The 18,334-nt window shown below is 29.0% G+C and overlaps 1 protein-coding gene across 2 annotated transcripts in view; it reads left to right on the top strand.

Annotated features, from left to right (window-relative positions):
- The window catches only part of IA-2 (tyrosine phosphatase IA-2), a 991,654-nt gene extending 974,018 nt beyond the window's left edge, over positions 1–17,636 (top strand). For both annotated transcript variants that reach the window (XM_085816984.1, XM_085816983.1), the window contains 4 exons: positions 3,179–3,232; positions 8,092–8,156; positions 14,083–14,156; positions 16,652–17,636. In XM_085816984.1, the coding sequence (XP_085673110.1) occupies positions 3,179–3,232; positions 8,092–8,156; positions 14,083–14,156; positions 16,652–16,723 (265 nt within the window). In that variant the 3' untranslated portion in view covers positions 16,724–17,636. The remainder of the gene's footprint in view (positions 1–3,178; positions 3,233–8,091; positions 8,157–14,082; positions 14,157–16,651) is intronic.
- The last annotated feature ends 698 nt before the right edge of the window (positions 17,637–18,334 follow it).

The raw sequence follows: 18,334 nt of genomic DNA, 5'->3' as shown, positions 1-18,334 counted from the left end.
ATTATTGATTTCCTTTTCACTAATGCTCTATTTAGATTAATTTTTGATTTGATAGTTTTGTATCTCGCAAACTGATGTTTTCTGGATTATTTACACGTCAATTAAAATTAAACTATTAATACATTTTTATAGTATCTTAGTTTAAAATTATTGCTACTATATAAATTTTGTTACTTTAGCTCAAATAATTAATTTTAATTTCTTATTAATATGAAAAAATCAGTTTCCGAATTAATGAGTAATATTGCTGTCTTCTTTCATTTTGCACTCATTCTATATTCTAGGATTTTAATGAATTTTTTTCTGTAACTGAATGCTCTAAAATAAAATTTTAATATGGTAAAGGAATTTTAGAATGATTTTAAATATGATTTACATTAAAATAATTTCCTAAACGAATTTTAAGAGATGCTAGTCCTACATTTTTAATTTTCGCATTTTTAGTAGAAAGCTCTCCTGTAAAGATCACATAATTTTTCTAAACTTTCACCCAATTTAATTCTTTTTTATTCTGACGAAAAAGCTACTAATGATTTATCGTGTTAATCTTGAATGAAAATGAATTAAACATCTTTTGATATTTACTGTGGATTATAGCTAACTCTTTATTTCATAGCGGAGGTACCAAATTAAGATTTCTGCCACAATATTAATTAACGTTATTAGAAAAAAATAATTATTAATTCATATAATAGTTAAGTTATCCCGAAACATGTAACAGATTTGAAATGCCAAAGAATTAAAAAAATTTCTTTTACTTCTGTTGGTAATAGCTAGTTAACCCATAAAATTTAACACTGTATAACATGCATGTAATACTGCTTGAATAAACATGTTTTGAGAGTGATTGGCTCTCTTATTTTAAGCAAAATAGTGTATATGTAAATCATCTCATTGTTTTCTATTTTCTACTTTGCGTGACACATATTGTACAGCATTGCAATGTAAATACAAATTTAAGATAATCGAAGAAGCTTTGTTAACTCAAACTTATATTTAGTAAAATGTGATATAATATCAAAGAAAGATGCTGAATTTGCTGAGGAATCTTATCGGGAAAGAGATAAACTATCAAACTGAAGACTTGAATATCGCTGACTATACACTATACTTATCATTTGTTTATATAATATACCAACTTTCTAAAATAAATTACTTTTACCTGTGCTTTTATGTTTACCAAGCTTTATGTTTGAAAAATAAAAACTATATGCTGGCAAAAATCAGTTTATCAACAAAATTCATAATAATGAAATCAAACAAGCAAAATGTTAAAACTGTTTAACTGCTACATAAATGAGAATTCTAGAAAACTTATTATTATAATTTTTAATATATTTCACTTAGATTTAAACATAAAAATACTGAAAATACATTCGTGTAGTTTGCAATAATTTTTATATGTCAATCATGATATAAAATGATAAAAAATGAATGTTAAAACAGCTGCTAATTTTACTTTGATTCAATATTAGGTGTTTCATTCAATCAATTTTATTACTGAAATATTATATGGCAATTGCCTTTTTTTCTTACTAGTCATTTTTAAGACTTAATTTTAAAATATTTTTACTTCCTTGCACGATGTAAATGAAGCATTGTAATCGCAAATAATGTCGGATATTATATTTCAATGAAAATATTCATCTTGATTGCTCTCTAATCCATTTAAACGATGTTTTTGCGTAACATCTATACGGGCAGACAGAATAAAGGACTCTTTTTTGAAAGCGGATTGCAAAAGGAATTTAAAATGGATTCAGGAAAATTTTTTTCGTAACATCTGTACCTACGTACGTATGCATATATTTCGCATAACTCAAAAACGGGTATCCTCAGAAACGTTGAAAATTTTGTAAATGACAATCCTACAGCATTTAGCTGTGCATCTCTATTTTTTGCTGCACTCGATCGTTTCAAACGTATGTATATATACAGATATGTATATATATATATATATATATATATATGTTGAATGATCTAAAATTCACTTAATTCGAAAACAAGTTTTTCTAATACTTGCGCAATAGCTGCAAAGTAAGATAATAATAATTTATTTAATAAAGAAATATTGATTATATTATCTCCTAATATAAATTTAGTAGAAGTATCAAAATAGAGGAAACCCATATGCAGGAAGTTTAATTCCTAAAATTGTGTTCTAAAGTACATGTTTACATGGACTTTTAAATATGTTTAAAGTACATGTGTTTTAACACAATTTTCTGAATTAAACTTCCTACATATGGGTTCCCTCTTTTTTGATACTTCTACTAAATTTATATTAGGAGATAATATAATCAATATTTCTTTAGTAAATATATATATATATATATATATATATATATATATATATATATATATATACACATACCAACTTTGTTACCCAGCTCGGTACAGTTTAAAAGAGATTTAAATAGTTTTAAGATTAACGACGCCGCAATTTGCTTGCATGTGATACTCTTAGTAGAACAGTAAATTAAGTCAGTTTGCGCATCAACTTCAGTGCCTTTTTTCCCAGTGAAACCAAAAATCAACTTTCAAGTCTATGCACAGAAAAATCTGTCTTCCTGTTCGCTACCCGCATTGCTTGTTTTTGCGTACGAACTCTAATTTTAATTGTAAAAATTATTTTTATTGTTTAATGTTTTTCTGTGTTTTACAATTTTTAATCAACGTTCTTTGAGGTTTTATGTATTTTTGCTGCGAAGTGAGAACTGAATTGATTGAATTAAAAATGTATCTCTAATTCTATTCGAGGAAATACCTTTAAATGGGATGCCACAAAAAAGTGTGTATAATTTAATATAGGCCGTACAAGGAAATCATGTAGTGTCCACATGAGATTTTTTCTATTTATGTTACGGATTATACTCTCTGAGGGGTTCTAACTCTTCAAACATATGTAAGCAATAAAAATAGATTCAGTGAAAATTTACAATAATGAAAATAGTAATAAACTAACATCCTGATAAGGTTATTATGACACAGTATGGTCAAAAAATATTATTATGATTAAATTATGATGATGAAATTAAGATATGAAACGAAAGCATGGCGAAACAATTTAAATAGCTTGTTTATGATGCAGTTAAGATAAGAAACATCATGATAAAACTATTTAAATAACTTATGTAACGAATGTTTGATTAATTCTTTTCAATTCTTTCCTCTTCAGAAAAGTGAACAAATCTTACAGAGGAAGATCGTGCCCTATTGTTGTTCACTGCAGGTAAGAAGCATGTTACTACTTTCATTGCATCATAAAATATTTTCTTTCTTTTCTGACCTAAGATCACTTTTTTTTTTTTTTTTTTTTTTTTTTTTTTTTTTTTTTGAGACGAGACGTTTGGAACGAGAGGAAGTCGGATAGAAAAAATTTCAGCTAACATTAGAAAAACTGAAACAATAATTTACTGTGTATACGAGCAATAAATGTGCAAATGAAATACTGTTTAATAGTTCAGAAACTAGTTTCGCATGTACAAGTGGTCATCAAAACGTTTGCGTTCAGAAACACTGGTGAATGCGTATTTATGTGTAGTGTACCCATGGTGAAGATTGCATGCCATCATGCCACCAGATGTTTTCAAAACGGGCTAATACAACGTGCGGCAGGGAAAATTCCTTATTTGAAACGCGACATCTAGCGACATTTATTCCGAAAAGGGTGGGGTGGCTTAATGATATTATTTTTAAACTATAATAAAAAAAACTTTAAGTGTCTCTTAACTTGGGAGAAAATTAAACTAATATCGCTTATACTATTTGCATTGTTCATTTTTGAAATAAGGTAGTTACTCTGCCCAACCTTGTATAAAGTTGTCCTTTTCACCTCAGAAGAAAATGTACTGTACTGTAGTTCATCCATCACGATATTGTAATACACTTGCATTATGTATGCATTTAAGAATAAATATAGATGTGGAGCTCATCAGTACAGTTTAAAAATTTTAATTGAGTGGTTAAAAATTTATTCAATTTGCCATTCTTGGTAACATCCATAAAGGTATCAAGCTTGATAGCTCTTCCTTAGATTGCCAAGCACAAAAACAGAAATAAGATTTCAAATTATAATTTCTATAACACTGTACAATCCAGATCCCTGAAAAATATCTCTGAAGAAAAGCGTCCCAGTTATTTAATAACATGAATAAAGATTAAATGAATATTTTAGACAACAACCTGCAGATATATGCAGAAGAGATTTGACTGTTTTTCTACTTTGGTTTATCAATGGTATAAGTAGCTTCAAGTCGATGGCATATTTTTCTAGGTAGAATGAACAATCTGGGCAATTCGGTATTCCAAGCATTTTTTTCATGCTGCTATCATGCATACAAATGATGGAAAAAGCAGTGGGAACTCAAACTACGTTTTTAGACTTTATAAAAGATTTTACTAAAATAAAAGAGGTCTTTATTTAATAAATTATAATTTTTAGCTTGATGAAATGAGTAAATTATTAGTTTTAATAAAACGCAATGTTTCATCTTTTATATAGGTCGATAGTTTGCGACGAAGTCGGTAAATGGCAACAGATAAATGTCTATACACAACTAGCTTGTTAAAAAAATCTTTTCCTTTTAAAATGTTGAACGCTCCATTGCTATGTGTGATTAGAAAACATTTATTATACATTAAATATCAATTTTTCTGACAAAATATTTTTTTTCATACATATATTCTCGTATGTCACAAAGAGTATTTTTAAAGTCTTATAAAACAAAATGATTTTAAGAATGTATAAAATGATTGATAAGATATTTAAATTCTTAAGTTCTAATAAATCATTTCGATTTAGGAGAATTTAAGGACAGACGTTAAATTTCTAGAGGGAAGCATTTCCTCACTTTTAATATGCAGATCTGAAAGTAAAGACATAAGTTTAATACGTACAAAATATTAAATGCATTTTAGAATTATAATTATAAGAAAAACGATGAAATTTAAAAAATTAACTGAAGATTTTTGGGAATTTCGTCCATACATCTTTAATAAAAAAAACGAAAAAATATTATAAGTAATAAAAACAAGTCCTTGTTCAACTTAAAATTATTGTAGATTATATACATGAAGTTGATAATTTTTCTTTACTAAATAGAAGCATTTAAACTTGAAAAAATCGCAGTTTAAGTGCAAGACGTATGTAGTACGTTAACTATATTTTTGCATAAATGCAATCTTGTTAAAAGACTTAAAACAGGTTATTGTTTAGAAATAAAGTATTTAAAGTGTTTCAAAATAGTTTATTTTAGCTTGTATTGTGTTTATTAAATGAATAAAATATATACTCATATACATTCAAATTAGTATAGTTCCACAGAGGTTTTCACCTTCTTAGCATTAAGACGTGGTTTAAAGTTAGTTTTAAAATTCAGTACATTTCAAAGATAACAACAAAACTAATACTAATTCAGAAGTCAAACAACAAAAATCAGCGTTAATTTACAAAGTTTTCACAGGACTAGTTTCGATGGTTCGGTAAAACCATCGAAACTAGTCCTGTGAAAACTTTGTAAATTAACGCTGATTTTTGTTGTTTGACTTCTGAATTAGTATTTATTCGGCGTGTTATTGTGTCTTAACAAAACTAATCTATCCTGTAATAGCTTTCCTGGACCTGTCCATATTGCATGTCAGAATACTTTGGTTGTTAAAGAGGGATCTTGTGTCTTTTACTTCTTTAATTTGACATTAGTGCAAAATATAAGTTAAATTTCAGAGATTTTGAAAAGAATTACTGCTTTAAAAACATTAACATTGTATAAAGTAGAAAGATTCTTCTCATACGTAATACATTTTTGGATTTATAGGAATAATCAATTTTCAAAAAGTTTCGAAAACATATTCAAATACGATTAAAATAATTTGAAGAATTTCAATAAAATAACTTTTCAGTGATAATCTTAAGTATGAATAGAACGAAGATGAATGAATAGAATATTTTAAATTTTTAAGAAACGAAATTACTACGTAATAATAATTGCAATCTTACAACTGTTTTTCTGTTCAATAGGAGATATATGATTCGTTTGAAGATTTTCATAAAAAATACATAAATTCTGCCTTAAGTCTTGATATGTAAGATTAAACAAAGCAAAAAAAAAAAAAAAAAAAAGATTAAATAATTATTTGTAAGGAAAGTTCCGTCAGTACATATCATATGCAATTAGTGTATAAACGTAATTTCTGGCATTTAAATTTATATATACTCACAGAATGTTATTGATAGCATTTGCATTTATATGTATATGATCATTACATAATTAATAATTAAACCGTACCAGAGATATGTGTAACTATACATGTCATTGTGAATATATCCAATTGTGCTCTCACGTAGGTAAGACGTTCCTTTATGAGAAATAATATGTTCTTTGGTGAAAACAAAATACGTAACAATCGTTAGCCATAGCTTAAAAGTAAGAAAATCGAAGAAAAGAACTTAAAAACCTGTCATATCACCAGAATAAATTATTATAAGATACAGTAAACGATACTTTAATGCTCATACAAGCGTTTGTATCTTTGTAGGTAAATGATGTTTTTAACATGTCCATTCCATTAAACATAATGTGCCCAACGGCAAACGCTGTATGCAACAGCGAGTTTATGGACTAAGGCGGAACGCCACAAAAGTGGTATTGATTCAGACTAACAGGCTAGTCAATATCTTCCAGAGAAAAAGATGACTTAAGCCCATTAGGGGCATTGTCTCTCCAGGAAAAAAGGGTTGTTTTTATTGCCGGTTGTTCTTTTCAGAAGATTAAGTGTTCCTTTTGAGCACTTGTTGCGATGGTCGCTTTCATGAAAGAGCAGTGCGATTAAGGCAGCTTAGGTGCATTTCGTTTTCACCAAATTTTTCAAATATTAATTAATCGTAATTAATATTTCAGTTAAACTCATTCAGTAACAAGACTGATATTTCATCTTTTTTTAACAGATATCTTAAACGATGTTATTTATTCTGAGTTAGGTAATTGAATTTACGACTAACGACTTTTTATAAGAATAACAAAAACGTTTTGTTCACATCCGGGTTGTTACGCAATACACGTCATGGAGCAACAAGTAAGTAAGTTAAACTTTAAATTCAAAATTTCATCAACCTCTTTTCACAAACATTAATATCTATTCATAAAATTTTTTAACGTCATGTGCTCAAGCATTTTTGCTTTAGATAATATAAAATTGTAATATCTATACTATAAAAATGCAAATTTCTTTAACCATTCCGAATTCTAAATTCGCATTTCAAATATTAAAATTGCAAATTATTATATAACTATATTGTGGTCATAAAATATCTTTTACTGGTTATGGATTCCTAATCCATAATACCTTTGTCTCAAACTTTGTTTGACTTGAATTTCATGGAGTCATAAAAATAATAAATTCAGTGATTTGTCATACCATAGGCTAAAAAATGGATGTATGAGCTTGCATTGTAATGAAACGTCCAATTATGGACTCACGTTAATGTTGTTTTATAGAAACAGTTTTCTCCGTTTCAACTTCTCATGGACAGATGAGCAGTATTGCGAAGAATTAGCTTTCGATAGTACAGTTGGTTGTTATTTCTAAAACTGATAGTATAGTAATTTATGATAGTAAATCTATAAAGTCTTTTTTCTGTTATATTTGTACAATTTGTATCTAATATACGTCCAAAATTTTATTTTATTTCTTAATAATGCTATTATTTCTAACACGCTAATAACGCGATCAAATGAAAACTTTACGTTATAGTACTCAAAGACTTTCTAATGAACATAGTTTAATTAAAACCTAAAAATGTATCAATATTTTATACGCATGCATTGCTCTATCAATTTCGACTGTTTCAAATAAGAAAAACCAAGTAGAAGGATAATCCAAATATATAATGAGCTTATAATTTGGGAGGCTTTCAAATAACTTTTTTATTTCTCGTTTATTCAGAAGTTTACATACCACTTTCATCTTATTTCAACGAAATTAACGCTTTAAGACACTTTAAGAACGCTCTGAGACAGTTTGGTTATTGAACATTATATTTACTTTTATGGTAAAAAAAAGCTTGTTTAATATTTTTAAAAATTTCTTTAGTGATGGTATCGGCCGAACTGGAACATACTGCTTGATTGATATGGTTCTCAACCGCATGGCAAAGGGTAAGTCTCACTTATTTTTTATATTTTAATTGTATAATAATTGTTTGACTATTCATGTGTTCAGGTGTAAAATAAAATAATATTTTATTACCAATGAGCATTGATATTTGCCTAATCTCTTAATTTAACCAAAAATCGTAAAGCACTGAATTTGGAGTAGCATTTTAATAATGTCCTCTATAATCATAAATATAATTGTAACGATTCCAATACCAGATTGAAACTAAATTTTTCTGTCTTGGGAGATCGCTGTAAATATACACATTTACATCTGCGTCATATATAAATCCACAGCCCGTAGTCAAGTTGTTTTTCCCGCTTTTTCGACACGTACAGTTATAGAATGTTCTGGAGATATTTAAATGTGAGTGTGAAATAGAATGGCTGACGAGGCCGACGTCATTTCTTTGAAGCTCCGCCTTTCCAGAGGCTATAAAAGGACTCGCAAAGGAATATCGGGGTCTTTTCTTTAATGTAACGATGCAGTAAACTTCATACAAAAAGTTATTAGTAATTCTTTTTTATTACTCTTTTTTATTTACTTTTTTACTTACTTACTTTTATTAGTTATTCTTTTTTATTTACAGAAAGGGAACAGAAAAATGATATGTTTATTTAAGCAGCATTTGGAATAAAAAAAATAATTATTAATAGACAATAAAACTATTCTTCTAAAAGCAGATACATTACAGCTGCAAATAATATACCTACATAATGCACGACCTACATATACTAGGGCTCCGATGAAAAATAGAATAGTGTTGTGATGAATGCAAATGTAGAGGTATCTTTTATATATATATATATATATATATATATATATAAAAGATATATTTTACATATTTTTATCTTATATATATATATATATATATAAGATAAAAATATGTAAATCAAATTTATAATTTAAATTAGCAATAGCCACTTATTTCCCCCTCTCTATTCTAAAAATAGTAATGCCTTTTTCTGGATCAATCCATATCATGTGACTTGCTTAACGCTAATGACGTAGCTAATTCGGAACTTGAACTCAAAATTTCGAGAACTGAAACGTTCTTATAATAAGCAACTCAAACCGAAACCTTCCCATGGTGAGCTTGTATACTGGATAACTGTCCACTTTTTGCTTCTACCAGTCTTCCCGCTAAAATGCTATGCCGCTCACTGACGTGTCGCTTAGCCTTCACTAACTACTGCCCTTGCTCTAAAAATGTAGTCTGTATAAAATGTTGGGGTGCATAGCGCCCCCACACTGATGATGTGCAATGCAAAAGTATGTGTCCTGAGAACTAATTATCAAGGAATAAAATTATGTGTGGAATTTTAGGCTACGTCTGACTTCGAGCGTCATCTTTCTAACTACGCAGTAAAGCCTTTCCAAAGTATTACAACACAAAGAACCATTGTCAGTTTGTTGAGACTTTATCAAAGTCATCTCATTATATAAATAAATGAAAATGATATAATAAGAGAAATGAGCTGTTAAAAATTAACGATACATACATATTCATATGCTGCTTTATATTTCATTTTCTAATTTCAGTTTAAAAATAGTGTATTATAGATAAAAACGCTTATAAGCTTGTAACTACGTCGGAAAAAGAGGATTTTCCATTACTTAGCTATTTCTTTTTTTTTTACTTGCTGCATTGCCAATATTTTCACTTGATTATATCATGTTCAATGCGGATCCTTTTTTCTAACGGATGTACAAGTCAACAGTCTACAGCAGAGATCTCTAAACGTCTTTCAAAAGCCAATTTTATAAATTAAAAGAGCACGCGCCTTTTATTACTTTCTTAACAGCAATCGCTTTTGCATTTGTTATCCAAGATGAGTTAAAATGTTGTTAATAAGTTCAAGAAGCATGTAGAACGCTTAGAATAGATGTGGTCCCGGGTTACGGAGGAAATACTATCCTGAGATGATTTTCAGCTCAAAATAATGTGTAATTAGAATTCCTAATTAATAAAAATAGTAATAATTCATGATAATATTGGCAATGCATAAATGTATCTTGCTGCAATAAACACTTCTGAGGTGAGAAAATAAGCTAAAAGTTTTCGGTAGATAACGATAAAGATGTTGATAAAGGGAATGCAGTGTATGTTCAAGAACAGGATTTCTATTCTTTAACTGTTAGTATGGGAGATACCATTAAAGTCAGTTTTCTAAAAGAATATCCTCTTTATGGAGATATCTTTTTAAAATCGGTAAATGGATACTCACAAAATCAGATCAAAAGATGAAGTCAGTGGTGATATGTACTAACTGCCTTGTAAACAGTAAGACTAGTTGCCTGTGTAAAATGGTTAAATTTTTCCTAACCAATTGCAGAGTAAGACACTTTCAGTAACTTTTGCTAAAATGAAAAGAAAACTTTGCTTAAAATGTAATTTTATTATTTAACACACTTAATATCTCAGTTTTTCGGTTGCTCACATGTTACAATGAAATTCACGAAAGAGATCCCGTGGTTCTAATCAGCTACTATCTTCACTGAAAATACATATGACCTTAAAGCATATGAAGTTCAAAAAATGTTATTTATTTATTTACTTTCTCAAAAATATTTTCTCATTTTAGAGGTGTTTCCCATGTGAGATACTGCATTATTTCCCCTCAAAATGTACGCTGAGTTTTGACATATCTTTGTCTAGTACGTAGCGCTGCAATACTGCGCAGATCTAATTTCAAATTCAAATTATTTCATATTTGATTTTAATGGAAAACGAATCTCTCACAAATGTATATCACCAAGCAGAACTGTTTTATTCTTTCTCAATACTATCAACACAGTTTTACTAGCTTTATTAATCTTTAAATTTTCAAAACACACTTTTTTAATTCAGAGTGTCTGTATTATCAAGCGAACTATTCTTGGATTAATATGAAGTTGTTGATCAATTTATCTCACAAGAAACGATAGGGGGTAATTCCTGTTCTTTGAGCTGAGAATTAATTTTATTTATTTTATTTTGTTTCATTTTACTAAATGTTCCGCCATTAGACTCTACAAGAGAGGTGAGATTTAGTCAATTAGTTTTCTGGTAAGGTAAAGAACAATCATTGTTATGATACTGAGCAATCTTGTTTATTGATGTTGACATTGTTTTTTTGCTTTCAAAAACGCCTCATAGCAAAGTCATCGCTGCCTATGAGAATTATAAAGTAAATGATTTATTTTATATTATTTTACGGTTTATGCATGTTAAAAAAAGAATCATGAATTTACACAAATGTAAAAAAATAAGAGTTTTAAGTTGGGCTGTCGTTAAGATATGGAACGTCTTTACCAAAAGATGAATTTTTTCAAATGTAAACATGTTACATATTAGAGCCAGCTGTTGTTTTAGAGTATAATGACTCGAACTGTTCTAGCGAAACAAGTTATTTGATGCAATGAACCTTAAAGCGATATTTATGATGGATATTGAATGCAACAGTATATATACCAAAAATATTGTGATTTGTTTCGATTGGAGTTTAGATAAAAGCTTTCAAGTTTATAGTATTGTTTCACATCATTATCTATCATACGAATGCAAATAGTGAAAAGATATTTGTAGGTAAAATGCAGGTGTTTCTTTAACGACCTCGTTTATCTTATTAGCGGAGTAATAATATAGGTGTATGCAAGTAAATCTTTTAAACTGTGTCATTTTAAAATTAATTCCTGTTATATAATACTTACGTACCTCTAATGATGCAGAGACTTAAATAAGGCTACAGCCAATAACATTTCAAATTTGTGAACCAAAATTTTAAATTAACCAGTGAGGACAGATCTGAACTGACACTAGATGATGTGAAACTGGACTTTATCTTAGAGACGTCGCACATTTTTTCACTCTCTCGCTTTGCTTCTGCCAACTTGCTAGTGTCTAATACTACGTCATTTTGGGGTACAGTGGTACCTCAGTGTACATCATTAATCCGTTTCAGATCCTTGTACGTATACCAGATTGGACGTTATACTAAACGAACATTTACAATAAGAAATAAAAGAAAATAATTAATTCGTTCTATAAAAAACTCGTATAATTATTATCGCAAAACTCTTTAATACTAAAATACAAATGCGATGGTGATTTGTATTGCTGTACATAATGAAGGGCTGCACATGATACTGTGCGGAAATATTTTGATGCTATCTGGATCAAAAGCAATTTTTCGACGTGTTCTAACGTCTCTGATTATTTGTTTGGAAATCCATTTCACTCCCTTCGCAACATCAGCAGATTTAATGAAGTCTTTGATTTACACAATCGTAGATAACATCTTGCTCAGCATATGGTGTGCAATAGCCAAGTCTCGGATACGCATGCTATCTTCACACTTTTCAGCTAACTCTTTTCCAATTGCTACTCGAAGAAACAGAAAATCACTTGAAAATTCAACCGCTCATGGGCATCATTGTCTCGAAAGTGGTAAACCAGTGCAGAATAGGCAGCCGTGAGTCCTCGAACTCAAGTCGTGCTACAAACACTTGTCATGTACCAAACAAAACTTTCGCGTCCACACAAGATGCATACCAAGTTAAATGTGTTTCAAAGCAGACATATATCGAGGTACAACTATATTTCAAAAGTCTAAAACCTAGCGATGTCGTTCTTTAAGGAACAGACATGTATTTTGCACCAAGTTATTTGCGGCTGCATATTATCAAAAATAAAACAAATGCTGAACTGGTCCGCGATGACTGCTACTACCTTTCATGCATCAACTTTTAAATTATAGATTTATATCTCAATGTAAATGTTCAACAGAGAAAAATCGGATGTATCAAAAATTTTTTATTCCGTATTATTTAAATGTTTCAAAAATAGGAGAAATTGACATTTATACAGACGGGTCAGGTCTCTGGGAGACGCCATTGATCTCGCATATGTTGTATATTATTATGAAACAGAGATTGAGAATGATAAATTTAAACTCAATATTTATAACTCAGTTTATCGAGCGGAAACTATGGCTATTTTTTATTCACTGAAATGGATTAAGAAGACTCTTAAAGGGAAATATGATATACATAATTTATTCTGACAGTCTGACAGTTCTTCAAGCTCTTTCACGATCTGATCAAGACAACCCTTTAATGGTAGATATTAGAGAATTATATAAAGACTTCAGAGAAGATCAAAATATTGTGTTTAATTGGGTGAAAGCACACGTTGGACATTTTGGAAGTGAGAGGGCGGACGCACTGTCCAAGGAGGCAATTACCGATGTTAATGCTCGTAATATTGATGTACAGGGATCAATAAGGAAAGCTGTGACTATTATGAAAAATTATATTTATGATAAATGGAGGGAGGAGCGGGAAAGGTCTAATCGAAATAGATGTTATATGAAATTTGTTAAACTTAAAAAAGGTTTATGTTATTCAGAACATTGACGTTAACCAAATCATTACACGTCATGGCCGTTTTCCTTTCTATTTTAAAAGGTTTAAATTACAAGAGTCTGACCTCTGTGATATCTGTAAAGAACCGGGCACTGCGAAGCATTATGGGGAAACATGTAAATATTTTACTGATATCAGGAACGAATTTAAGAAAAATGATGTTTTTAATATATATGATATTTTAAATGATTTTAAAAGACTGAAAATATTTGCCAGGAAAATGATGGAGAAAATTAATCATGATAAGCTTGCAGTAGAGATTTTAGTTTGAATTTTGTTTTTTAGTTATGTTATGTCTGTTTGTTTGAAGGTGTTGTTTCTAGCTTGCTCTGGCGCAGCCCGCAAAAAGGCCATAGGGCGACGTAAATTCTGCTAGGAGGATCGGGCTGCATCCCTCATATCATATCAATGTATCATAAACACATAACTTGTAAAACAAATTCTGTCTCCCTACCCGGCCTGAGTACTGTCTTTTAATAATTTTATTTTAACAACAAATTTAACATCAGAATTATTTTTCAGGCGCAAAGGAAATTGATATTGCAGCTACTCTTGAACATGTTCGTGATCAACGCGCCGGGATGGTTAAAACCAAGGTAAGAACTTCATTATAAGGTAGCATTTTAACATTCAAATTTTAAACGTTTAATACGCGCGTAAATAATGCGTGTTTATTACGCGCATAAATAATGCACTGAGCATCGTAATTTTCGCCACAATTCGTACACGCCACAGTGTCTCGTTATGAATAACATGGTCTTGAATGAGCGATCGTAAGTTGTTAAAAGTTTAAAAAAATTTCATTAAAATTTTACAATTATTAAATGTTTAACTGTATCTAAAAATATAAAGACCAGAATTAATTTTAGAAAATTGTGCTTGAAACTATATACAAGCATTAGATGTGTATTAAGTAAATAAAATGTATACAAGCCTTTATGTGACTTTTATTGATAGGTGCATACATATACACGATCGAATGAAATCTAATTTTATGTATAAAGCTTAATACTTCCTAATTTTGTATATACTTCGTTTTTTTTACTATACACATAACTCGTTGATGGAAACATGTGAAAATGATTTCTGAAATTCACTGTTAAATGCAACTGTGTATAACTTTTACCTAAATATACAAATATTTGATTGCGTATTGCCGAAACATTCATTTTTCATAAAACGCGTTTGGTCTTACAACGTTAATTTATCATCCCCATATTATAATGAGAGAGAGTTGTATTTATTCCAAGACATGTTTTGGGTTAATTTATAGTTAAATATATTAAGTATATTAATTAAGTTTAATATACTTTTGCGAATTATGCGAAATTTACAAAACTGATAATCTTATTTTTTTATCATGATATATTTAACATGATGATATTTTTTAATCATTCATCGCTTTGTGTTTATTACTTAGTATATGTCTTGCATACAACAAATAATTTAGAACTAATTTTGATTATCTCTGAATACGTTTAGCGCAAGTATTGCGTCGTATATTTTAATAATTTTAATATTTGTTAGCCTGATTGTGCTAGTTAAAAAAGTTAAACACTTTTAGGAAATATTATTCTTTTAAATGCAAGAACTGTATTGTTATATAAAGCTGAGTTTGTTAACTCGTGGATTATTCGTTTAACTCCTCCGAATAAAAAAATTTTGATCATTATAGCAGATTTATTTTACTTTTGAATTTTTTCATTGCATTTTCATCACAATTTCATACAGTGAATTTTTTCATTGCATCAGTAAACTAAATGTCCACGTCTTTTGTATTCATACAACTCCAATATTCAAATATCTCGTCTCGTAATCACATATAACAAACTATAAAGTACAGTAATGAATGTTGTATGCATACATATGGACGTAAATGCATGTATTTATTTATTGTAAATTTTTTTTAGAATTGTCATAGTTCAATAAAGCATCGATATAGTCAGTACTAGATTTAGAATGCATCCAAACAGTCAAGAAACTGTATTTTCTCATCAAGAAAGGTAAAATAAGAGGGAAAACGGGTCTAAACACTACATTCAATAAACAAGGGAAATTTACATAGTTTTCCCTCATTCATATATCGCAAGTAAAAATTAAACTTTGTCTCTGAACGAAGAAATAAATGTTTCAAGCATTTTTAAATCCCTTGTTAAATGTCATAGTGTTAAAGGTACATCCTAGCAGGCTAACAATAAATAAATGTGATATATTGAATAATAAACTGAAATGCAATCTTAGATTAGTCAGTAGATATAATATCAAAGGTTATTTCCATTATCTGAATCAGATGAAATAATTCATTAAAAAATATTTTGGTCTTACTTACCCTCCGTTAGCAATTAGAACACTGTAAAAAGAAATGCTATGAATTTCATTATTCTGTATAAACAAATTTACATCGAATAAACAATACATTTTATCATTTACCCGATGAATTTTAGAAGTTTAGAATTAGTGTATATTATATAATTTTAGATGATCACAGGTGAGAGGAAATGCTTCAGAATGTTTTGTCTTTATGTTACAAGCACGTTTTCTCAGTTAATAGGGCTTTGGACTAGTCTTTCTAAATATGAAAGAAGTTACAATTAATCTAATTAATATCAGCTGGTTAAAGAATGTTTTTAAAGGTAGTAAACTTGATGCTTTTCGTTTTGATGCAGATAACTTAAATTTACGTCGATACTTATAATTTGGCAGCCTGTTGATTTCTCTTAACCAAAATATAAAAATTATCGGTGACATTACGTACTGTATTTTAAGATAGTTATTTTACAATAATATACTTATCTTACAAATATCTTATTTTATCTAAAATTAGTAAGATCTTAGATATTAATATAAGATATTTATCTTGCACTCTTAGATTAGTCAGAGTGAAAGCTACGCTATGTTAACTTTATGTTAACAGCACGTTTCTGTTCTGAGTTTTGCTTAATTTGTTTTGTGTGTTAATAGATTTATTTCTTTATCACGTTAAAATATACTGTTAATTGTTTGTTCTGAAATTAATGCAAACAGCAATGAAAAGAAAAAGAAATGTAAGGAAATGAAAGTAGATTTGAGGTAATTTTTATTCTCGTTATAGGCACAGTTTGAATTTGTTCTGATGGCCATTGCGGAAGAAGTTCATGCTATCTTAAAGGCATTGTCTCAGTAGTCATCACTGTTATACTCCCACTGAGAAACATCCTCGACGCCCAGCCCTGTATTGTGTGGACATAACCTAGGCCGATACTTTGATAAACTGCATGGTATAACTTAAATTATCAATTAAGGCATCTGCAACATGTATACACCCCACGAGTACTATCTGCAGCGTGAAATCCCAAGTGATCCTCCAATCCCCCAGTGGCTGCAGGAATGCTATCTTCGTTGAAATATATAACTTGTGTTGTGAATCGTACTAGTATATCATTTGATGTTTCAGCTATGAGTTCCTTATAAGTAAATCTCTGGTCAACAAAGGTGTGATATTTTCTGTTTCATTTACCGATATCTAATTTTGTTTTGCTTCCATTACTCTGCTCTTTAAAAGTTGCTTGTATGTCTTGAGTCAGCTATAATTTATTCTCATATGCAAATCAAGTACTCATTTAAGTTATTTATCCTCGCTTAATTGAGACTACTTATTTATTTACAAGTGCAATGGAAAACATTAGCGTAACTGAGACGATTTGTTATTAATATAGATAATAAAACAGATTTTAACAATTATATTTCTCTTTAACTTGCTTGTAGTGATAAAAATCATGATTCAGCTGCTAATTTTAAGATTATTAGATTTGTGAGTTATATATGAGTTTATTTATATGAACCGTTTCAAATTCATCGCGTTTTTAAACTGTTTATATGAATCTTTAGTTTTAAATTACTTAGCTCATTTCTTTAAATTTTCGAGGAAATCAGCTTTTTCAATATATTTCCCAATTTCTTAAAAGAAGTTCTATGTGGTTTTAACGAAGTTTAAGATTTTAGCTTCAGAAATCTAAGTTTTGTTTCAGAATTGATTATTTGTAATATGTTATTAAATTTCTTAACTGACTCAGATTATGCATTATGTTCCTTTTTTTTTTTTTTTTTTTTTTTTTTTTTTGTAATATGTTTAATTTGCTAAAATTATGTTTCTGAATATATTTTAATACGTTAATCACCATTTTATCATCGGAACAATGAAACTATTTATACATCTAAGCATCTTCGGTAATTTTGGAAATTTAATAAACATATACGTAATGAAAAATGAATAAAACATACAGAATATTGGTTTTGATTATCGTGTTCTCCAAATGATTAGTTTTTGAAGTCTTTTTATTATAAGTTCACTGCAAAGTTGTACCCTTAATTTTAACTTCATTAAATTTTTAGTACAGTTTAATGTATTTTTTTATATAAATTAAATATTTTTGAAAATTTCAGAAAAATCCATCTTTTCTAACTGATACATATAGAAATACATTTAGTACATAGTAATGTAACAAGCCTAAAATTATTTTAAAACTAGTAAAGCTGATATTGATGACAAATCTTTGCCATTTCAGATTGAAGTATTACATCTTTATATCATAGCATATTTACGTTTTCAACTCAGAAAAATACAATATATTAGAAAGTGAAACGTGAAAACTGAAGGTCTGAGTTTCAGTAAGATATCTTAAACTTTTCACCTCTGTTGGCCAAATATTTTCTTTTAAGGAAGAAATACGTCAATGAAAGTATGGCTACTAAGTTTCGTGTATTATTCCATATAAATGTGTAATCCTAAACTCTG

Source organism: Stegodyphus dumicola, chromosome 5 (genome assembly GCF_044657685.1).
Source record: "Stegodyphus dumicola isolate Sdum_Otavi_A_Nest chromosome 5, ASM4465768v1".
NCBI classification, from domain to species: Eukaryota; Metazoa; Arthropoda; class Arachnida; order Araneae; family Eresidae; genus Stegodyphus; species Stegodyphus dumicola.
This window is presented reverse-complemented; position numbering and strand designations above follow the sequence as displayed.